The sequence below is a fragment of the Centropristis striata genome, chromosome 10 (genome assembly GCF_030273125.1).
Source record: "Centropristis striata isolate RG_2023a ecotype Rhode Island chromosome 10, C.striata_1.0, whole genome shotgun sequence".
Taxonomy (NCBI): domain Eukaryota; kingdom Metazoa; phylum Chordata; class Actinopteri; order Perciformes; family Serranidae; genus Centropristis; species Centropristis striata.
Genome location: NC_081526.1, coordinates 111,464 through 136,209, shown reverse-complemented (window position 1 = coordinate 136,209; position 24,746 = coordinate 111,464). Strand labels below are relative to the sequence as shown.

At 40.2% G+C, this 24,746-nt stretch overlaps 2 protein-coding genes across 4 annotated transcripts in view; one reads left to right on the top strand and one right to left on the bottom strand.

The window, feature by feature from the left end:
- The first annotated feature begins 2,323 nt into the window (after positions 1-2,323).
- On the top strand, positions 2,324-8,357 carry tpt1 (tumor protein, translationally-controlled 1). Its single transcript, XM_059342537.1, has 6 exons — positions 2,324-2,483; positions 3,529-3,602; positions 5,853-6,037; positions 6,128-6,233; positions 6,892-7,008; positions 7,940-8,357. Exons 1-6 carry the CDS (start codon positions 2,456-2,458, stop codon positions 7,940-7,942), a joined length of 513 nt encoding a protein of 170 aa, XP_059198520.1. The 5' UTR covers positions 2,324-2,455; the 3' UTR covers positions 7,943-8,357.
- A 2,566-nt stretch (positions 8,358-10,923) lies between these two features.
- The window catches only part of ranbp2 (RAN binding protein 2), a 40,062-nt gene continuing 26,239 nt past the window's right edge, over positions 10,924-24,746 (bottom strand). For all 3 annotated transcript variants that reach the window (XM_059342524.1, XM_059342525.1, XM_059342526.1), the window contains 9 exons: positions 20,989-21,165; positions 19,886-19,972; positions 19,508-19,683; positions 17,376-17,757; positions 16,176-16,265; positions 15,497-15,651; positions 15,135-15,408; positions 14,265-14,620; positions 10,924-11,943 (listed from right to left, as the gene is read on the bottom strand). In XM_059342524.1, the coding sequence (XP_059198507.1) occupies positions 11,638-11,943; positions 14,265-14,620; positions 15,135-15,408; positions 15,497-15,651; positions 16,176-16,265; positions 17,376-17,757; positions 19,508-19,683; positions 19,886-19,972; positions 20,989-21,165 (2,003 nt within the window). In that variant the 3' untranslated portion in view covers positions 10,924-11,637. The remainder of the gene's footprint in view (positions 11,944-14,264; positions 14,621-15,134; positions 15,409-15,496; positions 15,652-16,175; positions 16,266-17,375; positions 17,758-19,507; positions 19,684-19,885; positions 19,973-20,988; positions 21,166-24,746) is intronic.

Sequence of the window (24,746 nt, the reverse complement as noted above, 5' to 3'; positions counted from 1 at the left end):
GACTCTCTGCGGAGCTAGTGAGAGCCTTGATGCTGGAAGTGACAGACACTCACCTGTGACTGTGGAGGAGGGTCGGCCCCTTTTGACTGATACGGAGCCTGTGGACTCTGGGAGGAGAACCATAGAATGGATCACACAGCTGTCTGCGCCAAGTCTGTCAGCAGCGGATGTTACTGACATGACAAGCATTACCTCTGACCCCCAGAACTGCTCTGTCCCACCTGAGGGTCACATGACAGGTCTGTCTGTGACTTGTGACTCTGCCCCCGTGACTGCTGTGGACGTCCTGGCAAGTGTGAGCCAGCCAGCCCCTCCTCTCAGTACCATGACACAGACAGACTCAGACTCAGACATTCTGCACACTGTTGACCAGACCTCAACCATGCATTCTGACCGTTCTAATGCACAGACACAAGTCAGGTCAGGATTTGGTCGTTTAGTCAAACCTGTGAACAGGCTCATACAAACCATGTCCAGGCAGGATGTTGTTCAGGACAAGTTCAGTGTTAAAGCTGTTTGCAAATCGGTGTTCCAGGCTTTTGCTGACTAGAACCTTAATCAGGTAGCCTGTGCCCCTTTTGGGTCTGAAAGTTTTTGTATTGATAATGTTCTAATGTTTTCATTTTATACTGTGTCGTGAGCCTGAACTACACTATGTTTTGGGGTCTTGTGGGGTGTATAAGGCACCCTGTTACCAGTTGCTGGATTGAGAGATAAGCGCTGCTCTCATGCCACTTCATCCTTATGGGATACATTTGGTGTTGGTTTTATTGTTTATGGCCCCTGGTGATTTGTGTTTTCTATGGTGTAAACTTTCTATAGTGCTCATATTCGATAAAATTCAGTGGGGGTGGGTGTAACAGAGCTAAAAATGCATTTATTATTTCCAATTTGTATTTGTACATTTTAATTAACATTTCATGATTATTTTGAGTATTTATGAATTTTATCTCAATGAGTTATTTTCGTTTACCATTATTTTATACATTTGACCTCCCTGCACTCCGTCTGTTGTGTACCTCCTGGGCTTCTGTAGCCCCTCCCCTCTGCCCCCACAGTCCCTGTTTGTGTTCGTGAGGGCAGCGCTGATGCAGAGGAGGAAGCAGAACATGTCTAAAATGTTATTATGTCTTCTGCAGGAGGAAAATAAACTCAGAAAACAGTGCAATCGACTCATCCTTCATTCCCTGACCGCACATAGCCGTTACATTGAGCACTTTAAAACATTATTAAAAACCTATTTATTCTCCTTGGCGTTCAGTCCCAGCTAGGCAAGAATCCTTGGCTTTCTTTTTTTACTTTTTTTTACCCTTTTATTTGTCTTTTGTATCTCTAACTCTGTTTTGGATTGAGTTTTTGTTACTATTTTAGTCTATTTTATTTTATTGTTTTTAATGTTTTTAGTATTTTATTCTTTTTATTGTTTTTCTTTATACCCAGTTGTGTATGATTTATTCTATTTTAATAACTGTACAGCACTTTGGTCAACTGAGGTTGTTTTTAAATGTGCTCTATAAATAAACTTTGACTTGACATATACTGTTGCTTCCATTAGTATTATTACTATACTGGCCTTCTATCTATCTATCTATCTATCTATCTATCTATCTATCTATCTATCTATCTATCTATCTATCTATCTATCTATGTAGATAGATGGTTTCAGGTTGAGGTGGAGTACCACAGACTGTATATAAATAAGGTTTAGGTGTAGTACTATAGACTGTATATAAATAAGGTTTAGGTGTAGTATCACAGACTGTTTATAAATAAGGTTTAGGTGTAGTACCATAGACTGTATATAAATAAGGTTTAGGTGTAGTACTATAGACTGTATATAAATAAGGTTTATGTGTAGTACCACAGACTGTTTATAAATAAGGTTTATGTGTAGTACCATAGACTATATATAAATAAGGTTTAGGTGTAGTACCACAGACTGTATAAGGTTTAGGTGTAGTACCATAGACTGTATATAAATAAGGTTTAGGTGTAGTACCACAGACTGTATAAGGTTTAGGTGTAGTACTATAGACTGTATATAAATAAGGTTTAGGTGTAGTACCACAGACTGTATAAGGTTTAGGTGTAGTACTATAGACTGTATATAAATAATGTTTAGGTGTAGTACTATAGACTGTATATAAATAAGGTTTATGTGTAGTACTATAGACTGTATATAAATAAGGTTTATGTGTAGTACCACAGACTGTTTATAAATAAGGTTTAATTGTAGTACCGCTGTCGGCCGCCGGGTTCAGGGTGGCAGCAGAGTGGAGCGTCAGAGGCCGCCCCCGGTGACGTCATCAGGATGTGACGTCATGAGGCAGTAAACCCAGCGCCCTGCCGCTCGTCGCTCTTTTCTCTCTGAGAGTCTGTAGAGCGTGAGGCCTCTCCTGTCTGTCTCTCTGATCTGACCTGTCTGTCTCTCTGAGAGTCTCCATCAGCCACCAACATGATCATCTACAAGTGTTTCATCTCCGGTAAGTTCTCTAACGTTCAGTTTTTACTGGTGGTCTTTATTGATGTTATGGGCCGGTAGATCCATAGAAGTCTATGACGAGAACCTCCGTTAGCGGCTAACTCGTGTTGTCCAGATGCTAACAGTTAGCCACCCTGATGCTAGCCGGGACGCTGAGGCCCCGGAGAGCCCGGACAGAAGGCTCCGTCCTCGGCTACACGTGTCCTCCTTCAGACGGCGGTTCAGTCTGAAATAACCCGGTTAAACAGGGTCAGGGCTATGGCTAAACACTGGAACACTGGAACACTGGAACTAGTCTAAAGACTAGACACAACACGGCTTAGCTTTTAGCTTTTAGCTTTTAGCTTTTAGCTTTTAGCTTCTAGCATGTAGCTCTGGCTGTGATTCAACCGGTCGGTAAACGTCGAAAACAGACTGTTAGTAGTCATCATAGGGTTCTATGGGGATAAATGACTTGACACGTGATCAGGTATAAACACACAGACACGGTAAAATACCAGGGTGGTACTGTAAGAGACGTGGCATTTAGCTGCTAGCTGCTAACAGCTAGTTATTCATGTGACTGCAGAATGTTCTAGAGTTAGTTTAGCATCATTAGCATCATTAGCATCATCCAGCAGGAGGCCAAGAAACCCGCCATTATTTAACCATTAATATACCAATGTGGCCATTATTTAACCATTAATGTCCCAATGTGTCCTTATTTTAACCATTAATATCCCAATGTGTCCTTATTTTAACCATTAATATCCCAATATGTCCTTAATTTAACCATTAATGTCCCAATGTGGCCTTAATTTAACCATTAATATCCCAATGTGTCCTTATTTTAACCATTTATGTCCCAATATGTCCTTAATTTAACCATTAATGTCCCAATGTGTCCTTAATTTAACCATTAATGTCCCATGTGTCTTTCTTTTAACCATTTATGTCCCAATGTGTTTTTATTTTAACCATTAATGTCCCAATGTGTCCTTATTTTAACCACTAATGTCCCATGTGTCTTTATTTTAACCATTAATGTCCTAATGTGTCCTCTCCAGATGATGAGATGTTCTCGGACACCTTCAAAGTCAAAGAATCTGCAGATGGTCTCTTCTACGAAGTTGAAGGAAAGGTGAGTTGGTCGTCCTCGGTCAGATGGATCTTTGGTTGTGGAGGGTTAGGGTTAGTAGGTTTTATCGTTCTGGCATCACCTAAACTAAATGAGATTATGCTAACAAGTTATCTTTCGTATTTAGTTCAGTTGAGACAAGAGTCCAGTGAAGATGCTGCATCAAACAACTTTCTGTGAATCACACTCCACATAAAAAACATTCACTGACTCACAAGGGTGGTGTATGTGAAACGGTTAATTTAATGAGTCTACGTCATCGTGACTCAGTCATTATGAATGTGTGACTGACACACAAAGAATCAACCACAGTCAACGTATTCAAGTCAGAATTAGACAAAACATAAGTGTTCAGTTTCACCATTTCTAATCAGACGTTCTGTCATGTGGCTTCATAATATCAGTAGCTTAAAGGCCCAGATGAGTTCAGTTTAAAGGTGCTCTGCCTTATTAAGACTCAGGACATAAAGGACAACTCCATCAAATCGCCCCTATAATTCCAGTGGATTACATGTTTTTATACTATTCTGAAGAACACAATATCTCAGGAACACGAGGTAACTGTTCAAGTTTAGCTCAGACATCCAATCAGACTCATGGATCAGCTGATAATATTTTTTTTAACTTTTTATTGAACATTTTAACAAACATTTTGCATACATCTGTTATACATAAATCAAACCCCTCCAATAATACATCTTCAGATTACACTTGACATCTTTCCTCAATATTTCATCTTGGATCAGATATAAAATAACTTTACCTTTGTATATACTCTAATAAAATTGTGCAACTGAGATAGTAGTCATCCAAAAATTATGACCAGTTGAACAGCAATTTGTTCCAGTGTAGGAAAAATAGAGAAATCAATCAAAATATCCATAAAAGAAAAAACCCAAAATTAAATCAAATTAGAAATAATTATAATCGATTAAAAAACAGAACATTTGAACTTCTGTAGCTACAAACCAGTGTACTTTTCCTTCTAATGATGGACACCTCAGACAAAGTCAGACCTAACTGGTTTTATGTACACTCCCTAAGTTTTCCATATTCTTTTAAATCTGTCCTCCTCCAGTCTCCAGGGGGAAGTTAACTTTTCCATCACATAAATATTATGTATAAGCTTAACCCAGTCCTCAATCTTAGGTTCCTCCTTCTTCATTCACTTTCTGGTAATTGCTTTTTTGCTTGCAATCAACATTATTTTATACATGTTTGTCTCCTAATCTCATAAAATCTGTCTGATTTCCCCAAATATAAAACCTCAAAAGTAGGTGGAAGGTCTACCCTCAGTATTTTGTCCATACATTTCTTAAGCTCCTGCCATTAGCTGTGAAAGGAGGAACAACATGAAAAGGATCAGCTTTAACGGCTCTGAACTGATACAAATTTTAAGGCTAAAGGTCACTGATCAGTCACATCATGCTTTTGGCAATAATTTAAAACTCGTGCTAGTTATAGCAAAGTTCCACTCAAAATAGGTTGAAATGACCCATGTTTATCCAAAATGTAAACTTGACTGACATCGTGTTCTCTAAAAATGTATAACTGGTAATCAGAAAGGGTTAAAGACGTCTGGTCAGAAACTGAACTGGTCACATCATACTTGGACTCCAGATCGTGACCTTGTCGTCTTTTTGTCAGGGCGCCACCAACTGCAACCATTAGATCTGGAGAAAGACATTTAGTTACTCTTCATGTTCTCCACATTGATTTTACATTTTTAGCTGATGTGGGTCTGGTTTTGGTGTATAAGTCGCACTCTTTTCCCTTTTCCCCTCTAAAAAGTTGGGTGTGGGTTATACAGTGGTGCGACCTATAGACCAAGGTAAATGCTGACGCGGTAAATTTGTACAACAAGATTGCCGAACAAGAACAGTCTTGTTAAAAAAAAAAAAGAAGAAAAACTTTGATATACTTTGTTAAAAATCTGAAAAGTAAACCCACTAACTGTTTTGAATGTTTGTTTCCATTAATTTTCATCTCAGTGTTGAAATAATGTGTATAATGTTTTTATTAACAAATAGCAACAGAAAACATTTTTTCCCAGTTTGAGACCATGAAAACGGCCTGCGACTTATATTCCAGTGCGATTTATACACTGAATGTTACAGTAGTTCAAAGCAAATCTGTAGCAGATTATTGGTATTTGATCTTGACATCAAAAATCGTACATATATTATTATGCCAAGTTGGTTTCTCTGATGTTCTACGGTACATTTAAAGTTCTCCCCACTGTAATGTGTGCAGACCGTCACCAGGACAGAAGGCTTCGACGAGGCTCTGATTTCGGCCAATGCCTCTGCTGAAGAGGCCTCAGAGGGGACGGACTCCAGCAGCGTCTCTGGCGTGGACATCATCCTCAACCACAAACTGCAGGAGACGGGTTTCAGCAAGAAGGACTATCTGAAATACATGAAGGGCTACATGAAGGCGTGAGTATCTGCAGAAGTACAAACTGTTTGGTGTGTTGGCTACAGAGACTGAAATTCTTTAAAACTTGTCATTTGTGTTTGCATGTCCAGCGTTAAGGCCCGGCTGGAAGAGACCAATCCAGAACGGGTGGACGAGTTTGTGTCAAAAGCCGAACCAGCCATTAAGAAGATCTTGGCAAAGATTGGTGACTACCAGGTATCATGATTGTGTTGTGTGCCAACTGTATGTATGTGTGTGTGTGTATATATATATATATATATATATATCTCAGAATGAGACAAGTGAGCCTCTGATATCATCTCTAACAGATAACACACTCACTGGACTCACCCTCTGGGGCAATAAAGGAGATTTGAATTGAATTGAAAATATGTAAAAACTTTTTTTAATTACCCCCCAAAAAATGTTAATTTAACTGAAAAAAATATCTAAAATTACAAAAAAGACTTAAAAATACCAAAATCAAGAAGTAAAATTACCCAAAAGAGATCTAAAAGTATCCCAAAACATCAGTGGACGGCTCCTCTCTCGGTTACAGGACTGAGATTCAGAAGATTATTATTATTATTACTACTACTACAGGACTGGGAGATTCAGAAGATCCTTCTCTATTATTATTATTATTATTATTATTATTATTATTATTATTATTATTATTCTCCTCCTCTCCTACAGCCATCAGACTGACTAACACTCACTGGACTCACCCTCAGGCTAAATGAAGTCATTTTGATTTGATAACTGTAAACGCTGCGGTCCGTCAGTTATCTTGAATCGAGCATCTCTTATTAAAAACTGAGCTCACGCCGTTTTGCCGGCTTCCTTCTCATGTTCTTCCTTCGTCTCCCTTCAGTTCTTCACAGGAGAGTCCATGAACCCAGACGGCATGGTGGGACTGCTTGACTACCGCGAGGATCAGATCACACCGTTCATGCTTTTCTTCAAAGATGGTCTGCTCGTTGAGAAATGTGTAAGTAGTCAGCTGAGTCTCCAGATACAGAGTCATGAAGTAACTGCTTTTTAAAACTGACTGGCAACAAATCCAGCGACTTTTTCTGGTGTTATTGGAGACTTTTGGAGACTCGTTCTTACTCTTCTTAACGAGCCGTACTGTAGCAGTACAGTGTGTATGTGCTAACAGGCTAACAGTTAGCTCTGTAGCAGTACAGTGTGTATGTGCTAACAGGCTAACAGTTAGCTCTGTAGCAGTACAGTGTGTATGTGCTAACAGGCTAACAGTTAGCTCTGTAGCAGTACAGTGTGTATGTGCTAACAGGCTAACAGTTAGCTCTGTAGCAGTACAGTGTGTATGTGCTAACAGGCTAACAGTTAGCTCTGTAGCAGTACAGTGTGTATGTGCTAACAGTTAGCTCTGTAGCAGTACAGTGTGTATGTGCTAACAAGCTAACAGTTAGCTCTGTAGCAGTACAGTGTGTATGTGCTAACAGGCTAACAGTTAGCTCTGTAGCAGTACAGTGTGTATGTGCTAACAGGCTAACAGTTAGCTCTGTAGCAGTACAGTGTGTATGTGCTGCTGCTGCTGCAGGAGGTGTTCACTTAGCGATCTCTGTTTGTTTATAACAAGCACCAGACACTAAACTGTTTTTATTGTTTGTTTAAAAGTAGTGTAATAAAGATACAGATGTTTTCCCTAACAATATTGATTGATTGATTGATTACAATATTGATCAAAATAATCATGATTATCATTTTGGCCATAATTGTGCAGCTCCAATACAACGTCCAAAAAGCTGCGCCGGGTCACATGGCAACAGTTTAATAGTCTGAGAAAGTAGCACTAAAGCGTTTTAGAACAAAATGTAAATGTTTATATTTGAATCGTAGGGAACTGTTTGGTAGATGACCTCCAGTTAACGTGTTTTCCTCTTCTTTTTTTGCAGTAACCTCCCCAAACTACATCTGCTTTTCAATTGGCTGCTGCTGACCAAATGGCCCCAAGAGCGGATGAAGGAGCACTATTCTGCATCATGCCTAACGGAAACATTCGTACTATTTCTTCATATATTCACATTAAGGCCCAGAGCACCAGGCCGAGGCTGGCTCAACCAAACCTGATCGCTCACTCAATACAGTTTTTAATTTTTGGCTTTTTGCAGTGTTTGGTATTGGCCCAGTTTTTTTGTGGTTGAAAACAAAAGGCAGGACAGTGACTGAAACTCTTACTGGAGATGGATATTCTTATTTTAGCAATGATCTATTATACCTGTTGACCTCCTCAGACCTCTTGAATACGATTTCATCTACAATAAAGATACTTCTGGTTTAATTTTGAAAATAAAATCTAGTACCACCAACTTCTATTTTTGTGTGCTGTTGATTTAAGCTTTTACTCTGAACATAGAAATGGAGTGTGTGTTTAGCTGTTTATAGGATTCAAACTACTGAAACAAGTGACACATCTGATTCTAATGTGTGTGTGTGTGTATGTGTATATATATATATATATATATATATCATTTAAAAAATATGAGAGATGGGTGGATGAAGCTTTTGAGGCTTCCTGATTGTATCGAAAAAAAATTTGAAGCTCCAAAGGCAGACAGACCAGAGACATCTACTGGCTATATATATATATATATATATATATATATATATATATATATATATATATATATATATATATATATATATATATATATATATATATATTATAGCAGCCACAACCTTCCAAATGATTCACACATCTTATTGATTCCAGTTCCAACACAAAGATTTAAAATCAGTCTTAAGCAGCTATGACTTCTTTCTGAGAATCATTATTCTCCCGTGACATTGTTACAACATTTTGAAATGTCAATTTACTAATAACATGTTTGAATGTGTTACAAATAATTTGGGATTCAAATTCAACAATGTAGAAGTACTTTTGTTTGATTCTAAAGGGCTTTCTTGTGCCGCAATAAGAAAGTGAATATTGTGCTACAGTGTGAGAATGAAGTGCTTGTGTACATGCGGGGATTATGCAGTTGAAGATACATTTTATTTATAAAGCACTTTTCATAAAGAAATCTCAAAGTACTACAGAAACCAGGAACAAAATATACCGACTAAGAGAAAAATCAGACACGTTAAAATCAGCAGTAGATAAAGACACGGGTAATAAAGAAGATTAAAGAAAACGGCTAAAGGAGGTTAAGGTGCAGAGACAAAAACATCTAGGGACAACCTAAAAATGCCTGAACAAAAAGGTTTTAGATCTCTTGTATTTATATGAAGCAGGAGGAACAACAATCATTTCGCGTCTCGAATGAAGCGGTGCCAAAGATTCAAATCATTCACCTCACTCACCTCACTTCACCTGCTTCGTTGTGACGTACGAAGCCTCAAACGTCACCGATCACATGATCACAGAGCTCGGATAGATGGATAGATCGATGGATGGATGGATGGATGGATGGATGGATGGATGGATGGATGGATGGATAGATAGATAGATAGATAGATAGATGGATGGATGGATGGATGGATGGATGGATGGATGGATGGATAAATAGATAGATGGATGGATGGATGGATGGATGGATAGATAGATAGATAGATAGATAGATAGATAGATAGATAGATAGATAGATAGAAGCCTCAACAGTGTTTGAACCAGTGAAACAGGCTTCGGAGCCTCAGTGTCAAACGGCCCATCTCTTATATAAACTGTTCAAAAAAATAAAGGGAACACTAAAAATAACATCCTAGATCTGAATGAATGAAATATTCTTAAATACTTTGTTCTTTACATAGTTGAATGTGCTGACAACAAAATCACACAAAAATGATCAATGGAAATCAAATGTATTAACCCGTGGAGGTCTGGATCTGGAGTCACTCAAAATTAAAGTGTTAAAACACACGAGGCTGATCCAGCTTTGATGTAATGTCCTTAAAACACGTCAGAATGAGGCTCAGTAGTGTGTGTGTGGCCTGGGCTGCTCCTGAGGAGGAGGTGATGGTCTCCTTTTTCTCAGTCTTTAGTTTGTTTAGTTTCTGGTTTCTGTAGCACTTTGAGATTTCTTTATGAAAAATGCTTTACCAATAAAATGTATTACTATTATTATTATGACAGCATCCTGTCCTCCTCAAGGGTGACAAGCTTAGAGCCAACAACAGACTCCTTCCTATCATCCATCCAGATAAAAGGCATCAGAGCAAATCACAGACATCACTAAATGGATCTAAAGATGAACGTTTATATTACATAAAGGCATTGTTGAACAAGGCCTATATATTTTATATATATATATATATATATATATATATATATATACAGCCCTGGGGAATGGAAGCATCTGTGTTTAATTCATGCGTCTCTACAACTTTTTACTGATTTGTCCCGTCTGTATTTATGTTTTTGACTATTTACAGCTTGAGGCAATAACTTGGCTTCCATTTAAACTACCTTTAAAAAAAAAAGAAAGGGCTCAAAAATTAATGTCTAAGTTGTATCTCACTGTTATTTATGATTTTCTATTTATTTAAGCGGTAATCTATAGAGCTTAAAGGGTATTTTCCAAACATGAAGGACTAAACAATACTTCTGGTTGTGACCTCAAGAATCCTTCATTTACTGACTTCATGGCTTCAGTACAGATCAAGATTAAATCGGAAATAATATATTAATTTTATAATACTAGACTACAAATTCTGCAATAAGACTATACAATCTACCAGTGGAGAATTCAAGTTCTTAATATTTGAAGTTAACTCAATCATTTAAGAAGAGAGATCAGAGGTAGAGATCACAGCACATCTGCGTTACAAACACACATTTGGACTGTAAAATCAACATCCAGCATGTTTGAATGTGTATTTGTTTCTTTAATCAACACCAACTATGAAACATTAAAAGGAAAATATTTCAAACTACCATCCATTACTCATAAAGCAACTTTATTTCTCATTTATCAGCATATTTGGTACAACAAGCACCAACTTGAACGTTGTGATTATCTCAAACTATAATGAATCACCTTTGTAAAATCCAAACCAGATGTAAAGTCATCAAACGTCCACACGGCAACACACTGACATCAAGTTAATGTGGGCAAGTGTGAATCCAATCATCTGCACATTGTGAAATCCACTTAGAAAGAAAAAGAATGAGTGGGGGGGGGCATTAGGAGAGTAGGCAGTTACAAACCAAAAGATGTATACAAATAACCTTCCAATATAGTTAAGACTTCCTCAAAAAGGGAAAAATGACCCAAGTGGAGCTTCTGAATTGGACCAGCACATTCAAATTGAACACATGCAAGACAAAAGAACAAAAAAACAACATTAAAAAAGTAGCCCATTTACAATTATACACACAAAATAAACACGACGGGAATTTATTGACAGACGATGACAAAGATGCAAGTGCAACAGAGCAGAAGTTAACCTCCCACAGACCGACACCATGGTTCCCACTGTGATCATGTGACCTCCCACAGACCGACACCATGGTTCCCACTGTGATCATCATAGAAAATCATTTCTGACTTCAGGCCAGAGTTTCTACCATGAAGAGTCTTGCTCAGTAGTCTTGTGATCAGTGTTTATTCTCTAATGACTATGATTCAGTCCATCTTGGTGTTAACTTTAAAAGCTACAGCTGTCCGCAGTCTGTGATGAGGAGCTTCTTGGCTGGTTTTCCCTCCTTGGTGCCGAGCTCTCCCATCCTCAGCAGCACCTCCACGCCGTCCTTCACCCAGCCGAACGCCACGTGTTTGAAGTCCAGGTGTTCGGCTTTCTTCAGGGTGATGAAGAACTGGGAGTTGTTGGTGTCCCGTCCCCGGTTGGCCATGGAGAGGATGCCGGGGCCCGTGTGCCGAACGTCAAAGTTCTCATCCTCGAACTTGCTGCCGTAGATGGACTTTCCCCCGGTGCCGTCGCCGTTGGTGATGTCACCGCCCTGAAACACCGACAGGATGTTTTAGTGACGTCACACTGAGGAAACAATATTAACTCGCCCTGAAACACCGACAGGATGTTTTAGTGACGTCACACTGAGGAAACAATATTAACTCGCCCTGAAACACCGACAGGATGTTTTAGTGATGTCACACTGAGGAAACAATATTAACTCGCCCTGAAACACCGACAGGATGTTTTAGTGACGTCACACTGAGGAAACAATATGAACTCGCCCTGAAACACCGACAGGATGTTTTAGTGACGTCACACTGAGGAAACAATATTAACTCGCCCTGAAACACCGACAGGATGTTTTAGTGACGTCACACAGAGGAAACAATATTAACTCGCCCTGAAACACCGACAGGATGTTTTAGTGATGTCACACTGAGGAACCAATATGAACTCGCCCTGAAACACCGACAGGATGTTTTAGTGACGTCACACTGAGGAAACAGTATGAACTCTACCGAGCGTTACCGCCGGGCGATACGGACATAAAACAAGATCACAATGTCTCAGGGGATTTTTGGGATAAGACATTAGTTTAGTTTTTACTAGTTTACTTTAGCTTTTTTATTTCGAACATGTGCGAGTAACACAACAAAATAAACTGAAAAACAAACAAATCCAATGAGAATAAACAAAACAACAATAGCAATAACGTGAACGCACCATGTCTGAAAGGAGCAGGATGAAGCATAATATGCTTATTTAAACCTTCTCCACTACTCAACTAACATATTTACATAAAACACTTACAAAAAAATAGAAAATAAATAGATTAAATTAACAAATACATAAATAATTTATGAAAACACCCAATATCAATATATTTTTGACGATATTACTAAATAATATATAGAAAATATGTTTTAGTCAGTATAAATAAATAAAAAACTTGTAAAGTTTTTCGCAGGTCTCAACAGTTGCCAAATACAAAAAAATGCATCTATGGGGTCCAGGGGCCTCTCACTCATTCTAATGCCACTAATCCATCATAAACACTGATCGTAATGACTGCATACTTTAATTAATCATTGTAAAGGAGAATCAGGGTTCTAGTATGTTTTATTTAGGGTCTTATTTTGACAATAACTTTATATTATGAATAGTGTAGATAAAGTCTCAGTAGCTTGAAATGTGCTTCTGTATATATAATAATATAATAATATATAATAATGATTAGACCACACTTCTTTTCCATTTAATGCCTGGTACAACTAAAGACTATCTAGACATTTAACATGGTTTTCCTGATCATAATGTTGGTTATTATCAATAAACCATGTTAAATGTCTAGATATCAGCTCTCACATTAAACTCTTATCAGATATTTTTGTTATTATCAGTATATTTGTCCAAACAGATGACTGTTTTCCATGACTGCATTTCTTGTCATTTTGTGTCATTTTTACGTCTATTTTTGGTTAATTTGTGTTTTTTTCAGTCTTTTTTACATCTACAGTCATGGAAACATTCTTGATAATAACCAAAATCATTATGAATAAACCATGTTAAATGTCTAGATATCAGCTCTTAAATTAAACTCATCAGATATTTTATTATTATCATTATATTTGTCCAAATAAATGAACCTTTAGTTGAACCAGACATTAAAATGAACCAGAAACTGAAGAAAACAAGGAGGTCTGATCAGTTTTTCCATGACTGTATATAAATAAACTGCTCTAGTTCTGAATGCTTCTGTTGAGTGATCAGATGATTTCTATCACAGCACGAGGATTATTATTATTAATCACTTTATCTATTTCACTGTGTGAGAAAATACAGTTCTATAGAAGTCAAAGGGTTAACATTCAGAACATTATTTAATGTTTGGTGGTTTTCAACAAGTCTGAAGTTGTTTAAGAGAGTTATGGAGAACAAAATCTGAAAAAGAAAACATTGATGTTGATTTAATAGCAGGTTTAGTGTGCGTGTCCCCAGAGGGCAGTAAGGAGGAGGAGGAGGAGGAGGAGCAGGAGGAGGAGGAGGAGCAGGAGCAGGAGGAGCAGGAGGAGGAGGAGCAGGAGGAGGAGGAGGAGCAGGAGCAGCAGGAGGAGGAGGAGCAGGAGGAGGAGCAGGAGCAGCAGGAGCAGCAGGAGGAGGAGGAGCAGGAGGAGGAGCAGGAGCAGCAGGAGGAGGAGGAGCAGGAGCAGCAGGAGGAGGAGGAGCAGGAGCAGCAGGAGGAGGAGGAGCAGGAGCAGCAGCAGGAGGAGGAGCAGGAGGAGCAGCAGGAGGAGGAGCAGGAGGAGCAGCAGGAGCAGCAGGGCTCAAAGGGTTAAATCTGAACCTCCAGTCATGTGACCTGATCACCTGACACATGAAGTTGGGGATGACTCTGTGGAAGATGGAGTCTCGGAGCCCGAAGCCGTTCTCTCCGGTGCAGAGCGCTCTGAAGTTCTCCGCCGTCTTGGGGACCAGGTGGGAGAACAGCTCGATGGTGACGGTGCCCAGAGGTTCTCCGTCGGCCGCCACCCTGAGGAACACCTGAGGGTTGGAGTCCCGGGAGTGCTCCTGGACTCTGGACATCTGAGGGGAGGTGATACCCGAGTCGTCTCCTTCGCTCTGGCCCGAGCGGCTCTGACACTCGCAGAACGTCTTCTGGAAGGATTCTGCGATGTCGGCAGTTTTAAACTTGGCCGCGAGCTGCTCCACGACGCCGTCACCGTCTGAACAACAGAAGAAACAAGAGACGGTCACAGTTAGCACAAAGTGATAGTAATACTTCAGTCTATGTCTAACAACTTCACTCATAGTCTTCTATGGAAACCGGCTCTTTCTTTATGTACAGATCACTGTACGGCTGCTCCAACATTCTCACTTCCTCTCTGCTGGTCTTTGACCCCATTGAATCATCGACTGGTTTAAGAATGGGTGAAAGGTTCTCGTGGCTGGCTACAGCCCCAGACTGAGGTGGTCCAGAGAAAAGTACCAGACTGAGGTGGTCCAGAGAAAAGTACCAGACTGAGGTGGTCCAGAGAAAAGTACCAGGAACTATCCACAACTCTGAAAACCACCAAAGAGCAGCTTGAGGTGAATAACTGCACCATGCAGTGGAAATGTAGCTAAAAATAATTAAAATGCAGGTTATCAATGTCCAATGAAAGGCGTGTAGTGACTAAATCTGCTTCTAGCTAACTCATTAGCATCAGGCTAAAGACCCCAGACCAGACCGATGGGTACCTGAGTAGTCGGTGGCGGTCCAGACCAGCGCGTTGGCCGACGTGTTCATGGGTTTCAGGTCCATCAGCTGTGTGATGGTGTGGTTGGCACAAACCCTCAGCACCTGCTCTCTTCTCATCAGGATCCGGTAGAAGCGTTTGGTGGGGTGGAAGAGGATCTTGAGGTCCCCGATGCCGCGCTCCTTCCACTGGCCCAGGTCCCGGTCCCACCGGTACAGCTTGGCCCGCTCCTTGAACAGGATCTCCTCGTCCTCCTCGCCAGACTTGGTCTCCACCTGAGAGACAACATGAAGTAACGATGAGGTGTGGCTGTAAATCTAAACTAAACTTTAGTTTAATGGATGCTGTAGAGCTCAGTATCACCTCTGGCAGTGACACTATTGGCTCAAAGTGAATGTCCACATTATTCGACGTGTCCTCTTCATCGCTGCCCTCCTCGCCACCGGCGGGTTTGGGGGCCGACGTCATACTGGTCCCAAAGACTGTCGCTCCAGCATTCGCCCAGGAGAAGTTTGAATCTTAATAAAAGAGAACCGATATGTGGTGAAATATATTGTCATGATTTATTAGTAACAGCCTGTTGTCCTTCTTAAAGGATGGTTGATTTATTAAAAACCCATTCAGGCCTAAAACGGCTGTAAAAAAAAAACCTGTAAACCCTCTGATTGGTGATTCTAAAATCAGCAGACGGCTCGTATTCAGATTAGGGGCGTTTGGGCGAGTGAGACCCGCCTCATTACGGGTGTTGCCAGGTAGTGGAAACAGCCCTTCTGTCAAAGTAGTCTGGTTGCTTTGAGGAGAGTATAACAGCTTCAGTTCCCAGTCTGCCATGAAAATATTCCAGATTAAGCGTACACTTAAACTGATATAAAAATATTTGTACATTGTTCAGCTCTTGAGCCAGTTTTTTCCTGTCTGCGTCTAAAAACTGGGGGTGTTCTGACACCCATTTACAGTTGGAAATACACTGACAGTGACAACCCCACTTAAAAAAATACAATAGAAAATATCCCTTAAAGAAAATGTCAATGCTGAAGCCAACCTTGAGATCCAAAGGCAAATTTATCTGTGTTTTGGGACAATTCTGCAAAAGTGGAGCCTCCGAATGCGTTGAAGCCAAAGTTGGAGGAGTCTGTGGATGGAGGGAAAACACTCATTTAATATTGAATTGAATAAAGTAAAAGTATAATCAGCTAAATGTGTTAAGGTAACAGAGGAATATGGATAAGTAGACAGTATGTGTCCATACTCTTTTCAAACTTTTCTGTGCTACATTTCCATATTATTCCTGGCCAACGTGTATCATTCAGACAAACATATCAAATCAAATACCAGAAAATCAATGATAACATGTTAGCACAAGGCTATATTACACAAGAGTAATTACAGAAATGAGTCTAATAAGGATGGCTGTTGAGATTAATACACCTAACAGAAACATTTTGAATAAGAGGGCATTTTCACATATTTAACCCTTTAACTGCCCGCTCAACCATATGGTGGAGGTCAATGAAAGGAGTGTTTAACTGAAATCCACCTGATTGAGTCATCTCTACCACTTGGCTGAGGTACGTTTCTCTAAAAAAAAATCCTCTAGATGTCACTGTGTCTTTAAATAGTTTGCCTTTAGTCCCGCCTCCAGCCAGGAAATCAGAAACAAGAAAATCCCTCTCGACATTTATTCTGTTTTTGGTGAAATTTTAAAGGTAGGTAAACTACTTTGACATATCATACTGTCAGACGCCTTACTGGACAGAATGTTAAATGACTCCACCAAAAAACTGTAATGAATGTATAATCATTTTTTAAAAACTATCTCAAGCAAACGGTCGATTTGGCGCTTTTTGGTTAGCTTATCGGTATTAAGCTAATTTCATTATAATGAACTATGTGCTATGAAATCATAACTTCTGATCATTAATTGCTGTAAATATGAAACATTTAATGTTATTCCATCATACATATGCTGAAATAATTAATTATGTAGTTTTTGTCACTTTCTGAGATGATTTCCAAGTAAATTTGGTAATTATATAGAATAAATATGTTGAAATCATGACGATCACAACTAATTCCATTTTTAACAAAATGACAAATCCTGCTATACTAATATTTTTACCATTTTAAGAGAATTTAAAAAAAATGGTTTTACAGCTACTAGATGGATACAAAAAGGGGTTAAAGGGTTAATGTACCAGTTGTGACCCAAACACAACAAGGTCTTCCACGTTAATGTCTGTACCTGGACCAGCTGTTGTAGCAGGAGGAGCTGCAGCTAAAGTCCCCATGTTGGACTCTGGCTCTGGGCTTTTCTTAGTCGACAGGTCAATGGGAGAGCTGCTGGTAGCTGCTTCTGTCTGAGACTCTGTTGGCTGCTCTGAGGTCTGGACAGATGTCTGGTCAGAGGAAGTCTGCAGCGTAGATGTGCTTCCTGCAGCTTCTGAGCTTCCTGCAGCTTCTGGGATTCCTGCAGCTTCTGGGATTCCTGCAGCTTCTGGGATTCCTGCAGCTTCTGAGCTTCCTGCAGCTTCTGGGCTGCTGGTTGACGGGCCTGACGTCGGTTCTTCTTCTGGGGCCACAGCAGGACTACTGGAGGCCCTTTCAGCTTCATTTAACTGGGCATCCTGAAACAATTTAAGAATTGAACTACAATAATGCTGATGCTCTCTTGATGCTACAAAAAACCCTGCAACTGGTTGGACGAAGCTAAAATGACCTGCATTAATAAATCTATCCATTGATGGGAGTGAAACCAGTCGTCATGCGCGTGGCAGCTGATCACATGTGTACTAGGGATGGGCATCAATTTTCAAATAGACATTAAAACATTAGTTTTACATTAGCAAACAATAGTTCATCATATCTGGAAAAAAAAGTTGTATTACTGGTGCCTTCCACACGGGGGCAGTGTAGCATTTGCTGATACACAGCGTGGCGGCTAGATACCAAACTGTAGAAGAGAAACAAACAGAGGAGAGGGTTTTCCACGGCAGGCAAGTCAGTTAGCCTCCAGAGGGATTTAGAGACTCCGGAGGGGACGTTTGGTTTTCACCGTCGCTAACTGTACACAACGTCAGCAGCTGAAAGCAGCATGGCTAATTATGCACAGAGTCTCCACTGATCATAAACATAGTGATGATGAATTAACCGGCATCACTAACTGTGTACAGAGTGTCTGGTGCTTGTTGTAAACAAACAGAGATCGCTAAGTGAACACCTCCTGCAGCAGCAGCACATACACACTGTACTGCTACAGAGCTAACTGTTAGCCTGTTAGCACATACACACTGTACTGCTACAGAGCTAACTGTTAGCCTGTTAGCACATACACACTGTACTGCTACAGAGCTAAGTGTGGCTTACTGCCGCTGACGGAGGCTCTTCTTCACGAGGCGTGGGGTCAGAGGCTCTTCTTAACGAGGAGCGGGGTCAGAGGCTCTTTTTAACTAGGCGCAGGGTCAGAGGCTCTTCTTAACGAGGCGTGGGGTCAGAGGCTCTTCTTAACGAGGAACGGGGTCAGAGGCTCTTTTTAACTAGGCGCGGGGTCAGAGGCTCTTTTTAACTAGGCGCGGGGTCAGAGGCTCTTCTTAACGAGGCGTGGGGTCAGAGGCTCTTCTTAACGAGGAACGGGGTCAGAGGCTCTTTTTAACTAGGCGCGGGGTCAGAGGCTCTTCTTAACGAGGCGTGGGGTCAGAGGCTCTTCTTAACGAGGCGTGGGGTCGGAGGCTTTTCTTAACTAGGCGTGGGGTCGGAGGCTCTTCTTAACGAGGCGTGGGGTCGGAGGCTCTTCTTAACTAGGCGTGGGGTCGGAGGCTCTTCTTAACTCGTGGTGTGGTAGGAGGCTCTTCTCAACAAGGCGTGGGGTCGGAGGCTCTTCTTAACTAGGCGCGGGGTCGGAGGCTCTTCTTAACTCGTGGTGTGGTAGGAGGCTCTTCTCAACGAGGCGTGGGGTCAGAGGCTCTTCTTAACGAGGCGTGGGGTCGGAGGCTCTTTTTAACTAGGCGCGGGGTCAGAGGCTCTTCTTAACGAGGCGTGGGGTCAGAGGCTTTTCTTAACGAGGCGTGGGGTCGGAGGCTCTTTTTAACTAGGCGCGGGGTCAGAGGCTCTTCTTAACTAGGCGTGGGGTCGGAGGCTCTTCTTAACTCGTGGTGTGGTAGGAGGCTCTTCTCAACGAGGCGTGGGGTCGGAGGCTCTTCTTAAGTAGGCGCGGGATCGGATTATTATCGAATATTAATCGATTAGTACCCCAGGATTATCCAATAGTAGTTTTGCCTGAAATGCACATCCCTAATGTGTACATTGTGTAATCCATTGTATTTAGAGGCTTTTGATTTGCATTATTATCTGTATAAATCCTCATGAAGCGTTTGTTACCAGGTCTTGTTGTGCCTTGCGGACTTCTGTCTCAAAGTCTTCAGGCTTGTCGTGGTCTGTGTCGCTGTCTGTGGTGCTCAGGCCGCAGAAGAAGTGGGGTGGGAGCTGGAGACTTTTGGCCTTCTCTTCCTCCTCCGGCGTCGGCTTCTTCTCCCAAACCACCTGGCAGTCCGGCTCTGAATACACAAGTTACAGGGTCAGACTGGCAGGAGAGGTGAGCATCACTTTTGACTAAGTCTGCATACTTTGCCATGTAGTGAATAGTGTATTGAAAAACATCATTTATCCAACACAGCCTTGAAAATGTAGAAAATAAATGAAGCAACATGGTACTTGACAGAGGACATAACAGAGTGTGTGACAGGATAAGAAACATACCATCAGCACATGCTGCAGCCTTCTGCTCTGGAGGGTCAGGGTAGAGCTTTCCATTCAAGGCTTTCACTGCTGACTCAAAGTCTTCATCTGAAAATTAAAAAGAAATTCAACACTTTAATTTAATTTCCCTTAACCCATAAGAACCCGGACCCAGTAATCCTTCAAGGAAAATGCTGGGGGATATACCACAGACCAAGTGGACCAGAACACATTTATCATGTTTTTTCAAAAATTCTACCCCTAAATGTCAAAGATCTGTGATGTGACATGTGTGTCACATTTGGCATTTATGGTATTTATGTTTATGATATTTCTTATTTTAAAATAAAACTGGACACATTTTCTGCTTACAGAGAGACAAAATTGGCGTTTTCTTTGCATCTCCACAACATATATCAAAGTTGTGACATTAATAGTGCTGTTTAACAACAAATTATTTTTCAGTCTTGTTTTTAAATAACAAAATAATAATAAATCAATAATAAATAAAAAACAAATAACCATTTGCCTTTTTGTTTTCATCTCCATAACATATATCAAAATTGTGACTTCAATTTGTTCAGGAAATCTGGTCAGAACAAGTTAAATGCAATACAGGACACCTTATTAACGGATTAGAATTGTTAAATGGGTTTAAACTTAGCCAGATAACAAAAAATAAGCTTTTTAAAATAAGCTACTTTTTCACATTTCTGTTTCCAGTCACAGCCACATGTTAGAGTCACTTCCTGTCTCAGTCACATGGCCACCACACCAGGTGTTGAGTATACGTCTCTTAGGGATTTAATGAGTTAAGGTGAAGCATAAAGCTGAATATGGGAGATTCTAGAAGATTTAAAGTGTTTGTTACTCGGGTGTCACCATGGCTTCTCATGGGTTAAATTACTTTTGTTTTTGCTGATATTGAGCCCACTGTTCTGACTTCACTCCCACAAACTAATTGTCTCTTCTTATGGTGCAAATAAAAAAAATTACATGAATGCAAATACAGGAAATTTGAACTTTGCACACCAACAAGAAATGGATGCAGTGTGGAACCCTGTTTTCTAGTCACCATGTTGCCTTCAACAACAAACTGTTGCACTCGTATCTTTTGGTCTCACCATCAGTTTGGTCGTCGCTGGTGTATCCTGGTTCATTCTGGTAGCAGAAGAAGGTGAGAGGCAGCTGGAGTTGTCTGGCTAAAGCTGCCTGTTCAGCGGTGGGTTCCCTGACATACACAACCTCCACCTCCGAGTCCTCCTCTGACCCGGCACTGCCTCCTGCTGCCTGAGGGGAACCTGTGACACACAACACAAGTAAAACAATACAGTGAGCATGGGAAGCAACTGCTGAGAAGACAAGAGAAACGGTTTTATTGCCTCAATAACCACAGCTGTTAGTTTCACACACACAAAAGTCATGCACGGCACAAATGAATAGCATGCATCTGATTTACAAATGTGTGAGACTATTTGCATTAAGAGAATATTTCTTATGGCGTTCTATCTAATAGACTTACTATGGGACGCATGTATTAGGGCTGCACAATTAATCCAATTTTAATCGTGATCACGATATTGGCAGCAACGATTAAATTAACCTGATCGTCTGCAATATTTCCATTTTAAAATGCGGTTCTCCTGCAGATCTAATCAAGCACTTTCTACACAAGTAGTCCACCAACCACCAGGGGGCGGGGCCGTGTTTCTCCCCTGAAAAAAGCCTGGTTGCTGATTGGATAGAACGCTAAGCAGGATGTGACATAGTACTGGACGCCACAACAACACGCGACATTTGTAAAAGCTAGTGAAGCAGTGTTGCCAATTTAGCGACTTTTCAGACCCCCTTAGCGACTGACTGGAGATAAATCCAGCAACTTCTTCTGGTGTTATTAGAGACTTTTGGAGACTTGTTCGCAGGGCCAGAGGCTCGTTAAGAAGAGTAAGAACGCGGGGGCCAGAGGCTCGTTAAGAAGAGTAAGAACGCGGGGGCCAGAGGCTCGTTAAGAAGAGTAAGAACGCGGGGGCCAGAGGCTCGTTAAGAAGAGTAAGAACGAGTCGAATCAGCACAGTCCTCCTGCAGCAGTCTCTCTCAGCTGCAGAGACGGAGAGGATGTTAACCCCTTAGCGTCCAGTCTGCAAATTGCTAACAGGCTAACAGTTAGCTCTGTAGCAGTACAGTGTGTATGTGCTAACAGGCTAACAGTTAGCTCTGTAGCAGTACAGTGTGTATGTGCTAACAGGCTAACAGTTAGCTCTGTAGCAGTACAGTGTGTATGTGCTTCACTTAGTGATCTCTGTTTGTTTACAACAAGCACCGGACACTAAAAACTGTTGCTATTGTTTGTTTAAAAGTAGTGAAATAAAAATACAGATGTTTTCACTAACATGATGAATAATCGTGATTACTAATCGTGATTACAATATTGATCAAAAATAATGGTGATTATCATTTTGGCCATAATCATGCAGCCCTAATGTATCAATAAACTGCATAAATAGCTGAGCTTTAACTCTAATGAGCCTTTGCTGAGGTGCACATCACTGGCAGAAACCAGACTAGATGGGGAATTACATTTCATGCTGTTGCTACACATCCTGCACTAAAAATGGCCGTGTGACGTTTGTAGAGTGAGGAATCCTCTCAGCTCACCTTTCAAACACATCAACATTTTCTCATCTGGCTCCTGTTGCTATACAAAACTCTAGTTTGATTCTCTAACCCTTTCTCTAACCCCCCGATTGATGAAATGCTAACCTTTATCACATTTTACTACAGTTATTACACTATTCCCATTATTCTAATTTTTCATGCATGTAGAAAACTGAAGCTCCGTATGAGATCGTCTGATTGTCCTTCATCTTGATTCAAGAACTGATGAAAGACAGTTTACCTAAACATAAACTGACATTTGTTCTCTGGTAGGCGTTCATGTGGTGCAATTATTTACCAAATACCTCAATATCAATACTGCAATGATACTGTAGTGCTTTCTCAAAATAACTACACATCAAGATTTCTGATAGATTACCATCAGTAATGTGACCACTTGGTCCAATAACAGTCTAGTATGTTCAGATTAAATTCCTTTAATGCACTGCGGCCTTCAGAACCAAGAAAAGACAACACTTATGCAATATTACCATTGCCAAACTCCTATCTAGTCTCATAGGATGATATTGATAGAATATTGATATAATATTGATACACTGCCCAGCCCTGGTAGGCTGAGAAACACTGCATGGATAAAAACCACAGTTAGCATTTTTAGTAGAACAAAAAACAACTATTTGAGCTGAAACATGGGAATTTAATCTTAAAATAATTGAATGAAAAATGAAAACTGATAATATTACATATATCCTGGAAAAAATGCCTGTAAAACCTCTGGGCGATTTTAAAATAACCCCCTAAAACCTGAAGTTTTTCTGGAAATTCAACAGAAGTGCAATGCTTCCTACTAAATAATCCTCCATCATCTGTAGCAGATAGAAATGAAATTCATGTGACATAGGTGCTGCTTGAGTATTTAACTATTCAATTATTTGTACAATTAAAACTGCACCTCCACACACTGGACATGCAACACATTAGCTTCAATGTTTTTCCACTCCGTGCATCCAGGTTATTTCTGACTAGTGGCAGGGCCAGCCAGGTGACAGCTGAGAAGTGTTAACACACACTGCAGTGATTAGAGTACCTGCGGGTTCAAATTGGGTGGTTGATGTGCTGGTCCAAAAAGCCATTGGGTTATCTTTGAAAAGCCTAAAATCCAGCCCTAAAGGATGATGGGTTGTTGGGCGAAGAGAAACTAATTGTGAGGCTATTTTCAAAATCATAAAACACGGCCAAAAGTGTTCAAATGAATGAAAATGTTATATATACATGTATATGTGTGTATATGAGCGTGTGGGATGAATTTTGAGGGTACGCTGCATGTGTTCAGCATGTTCACTAAAACTTACTGTATGCAGCTTGACTTAAGGTAATGACTTTGTTTAGAGAGAGTTTCCATGGTTGTTTTATCCATAGTCAGTGTGTTACCTGCAGCAGGTGGCGGTCAGTGCCCTAGTTTAGAGAAGCAGGCAGGATTACCAGCACAGAAGCTAAGCAATGTACTCATACGGACGAGGGCAGCAGCTCAACATCTTTTAGCCTCATGAAAAACATCAGTTTAAGTCTATGCTATACTGCCCTACAAAGACTAACAGCAGTAAATACATTTTTGTTCAAAATTCAGTTACAACTACAGAAAAACGGACCAATTACAACTTTCAGTGCTCCGTCCCTAATGAACTCCTTGATGTCTGTTTTATCTTGTGACAAAGTTATATATACTAATTTAAACATAAAATTTATAGAAATTATACATTTATATGAAAGGGAAATTATTATCTAGATAGTGATGAAGTAAAAAAAGTGAGATAAAATAAATATATTAAGACTAAAATATAACATTACTTTATGATATTAAGTCTAAAATACACAAATCTTTGAATAGAGTTGTTAAACACTTTTAAATACATTTATAACAAAATCAATTTAAAAATGTTGATTCACTGAAAACTAAATATAAAAGCTGAAAGAAGACAACAACATTATAGTTCCTGCTCTCTGTTTATCATCACTATTAGAACCTTTTCCAGCAAACCAGAGGGCAGTAACTACATTTTTGGGGTCAAAAGTCAAATAAATCGTCATGATTTTTGAGCATAAAAGTTGCATCATCAGTACATGTAGAAATAAGTGTCATATCACTGACCTACCTATGACACATTTGGCTGGACAGTTAAAAAACATGTTAAAAAACTTTAAAGCAGTTTTTCTCAGTTTCACCTTTTGCGTAGTTACTGCAGTTAGACTGTAGGACAGTATAGTT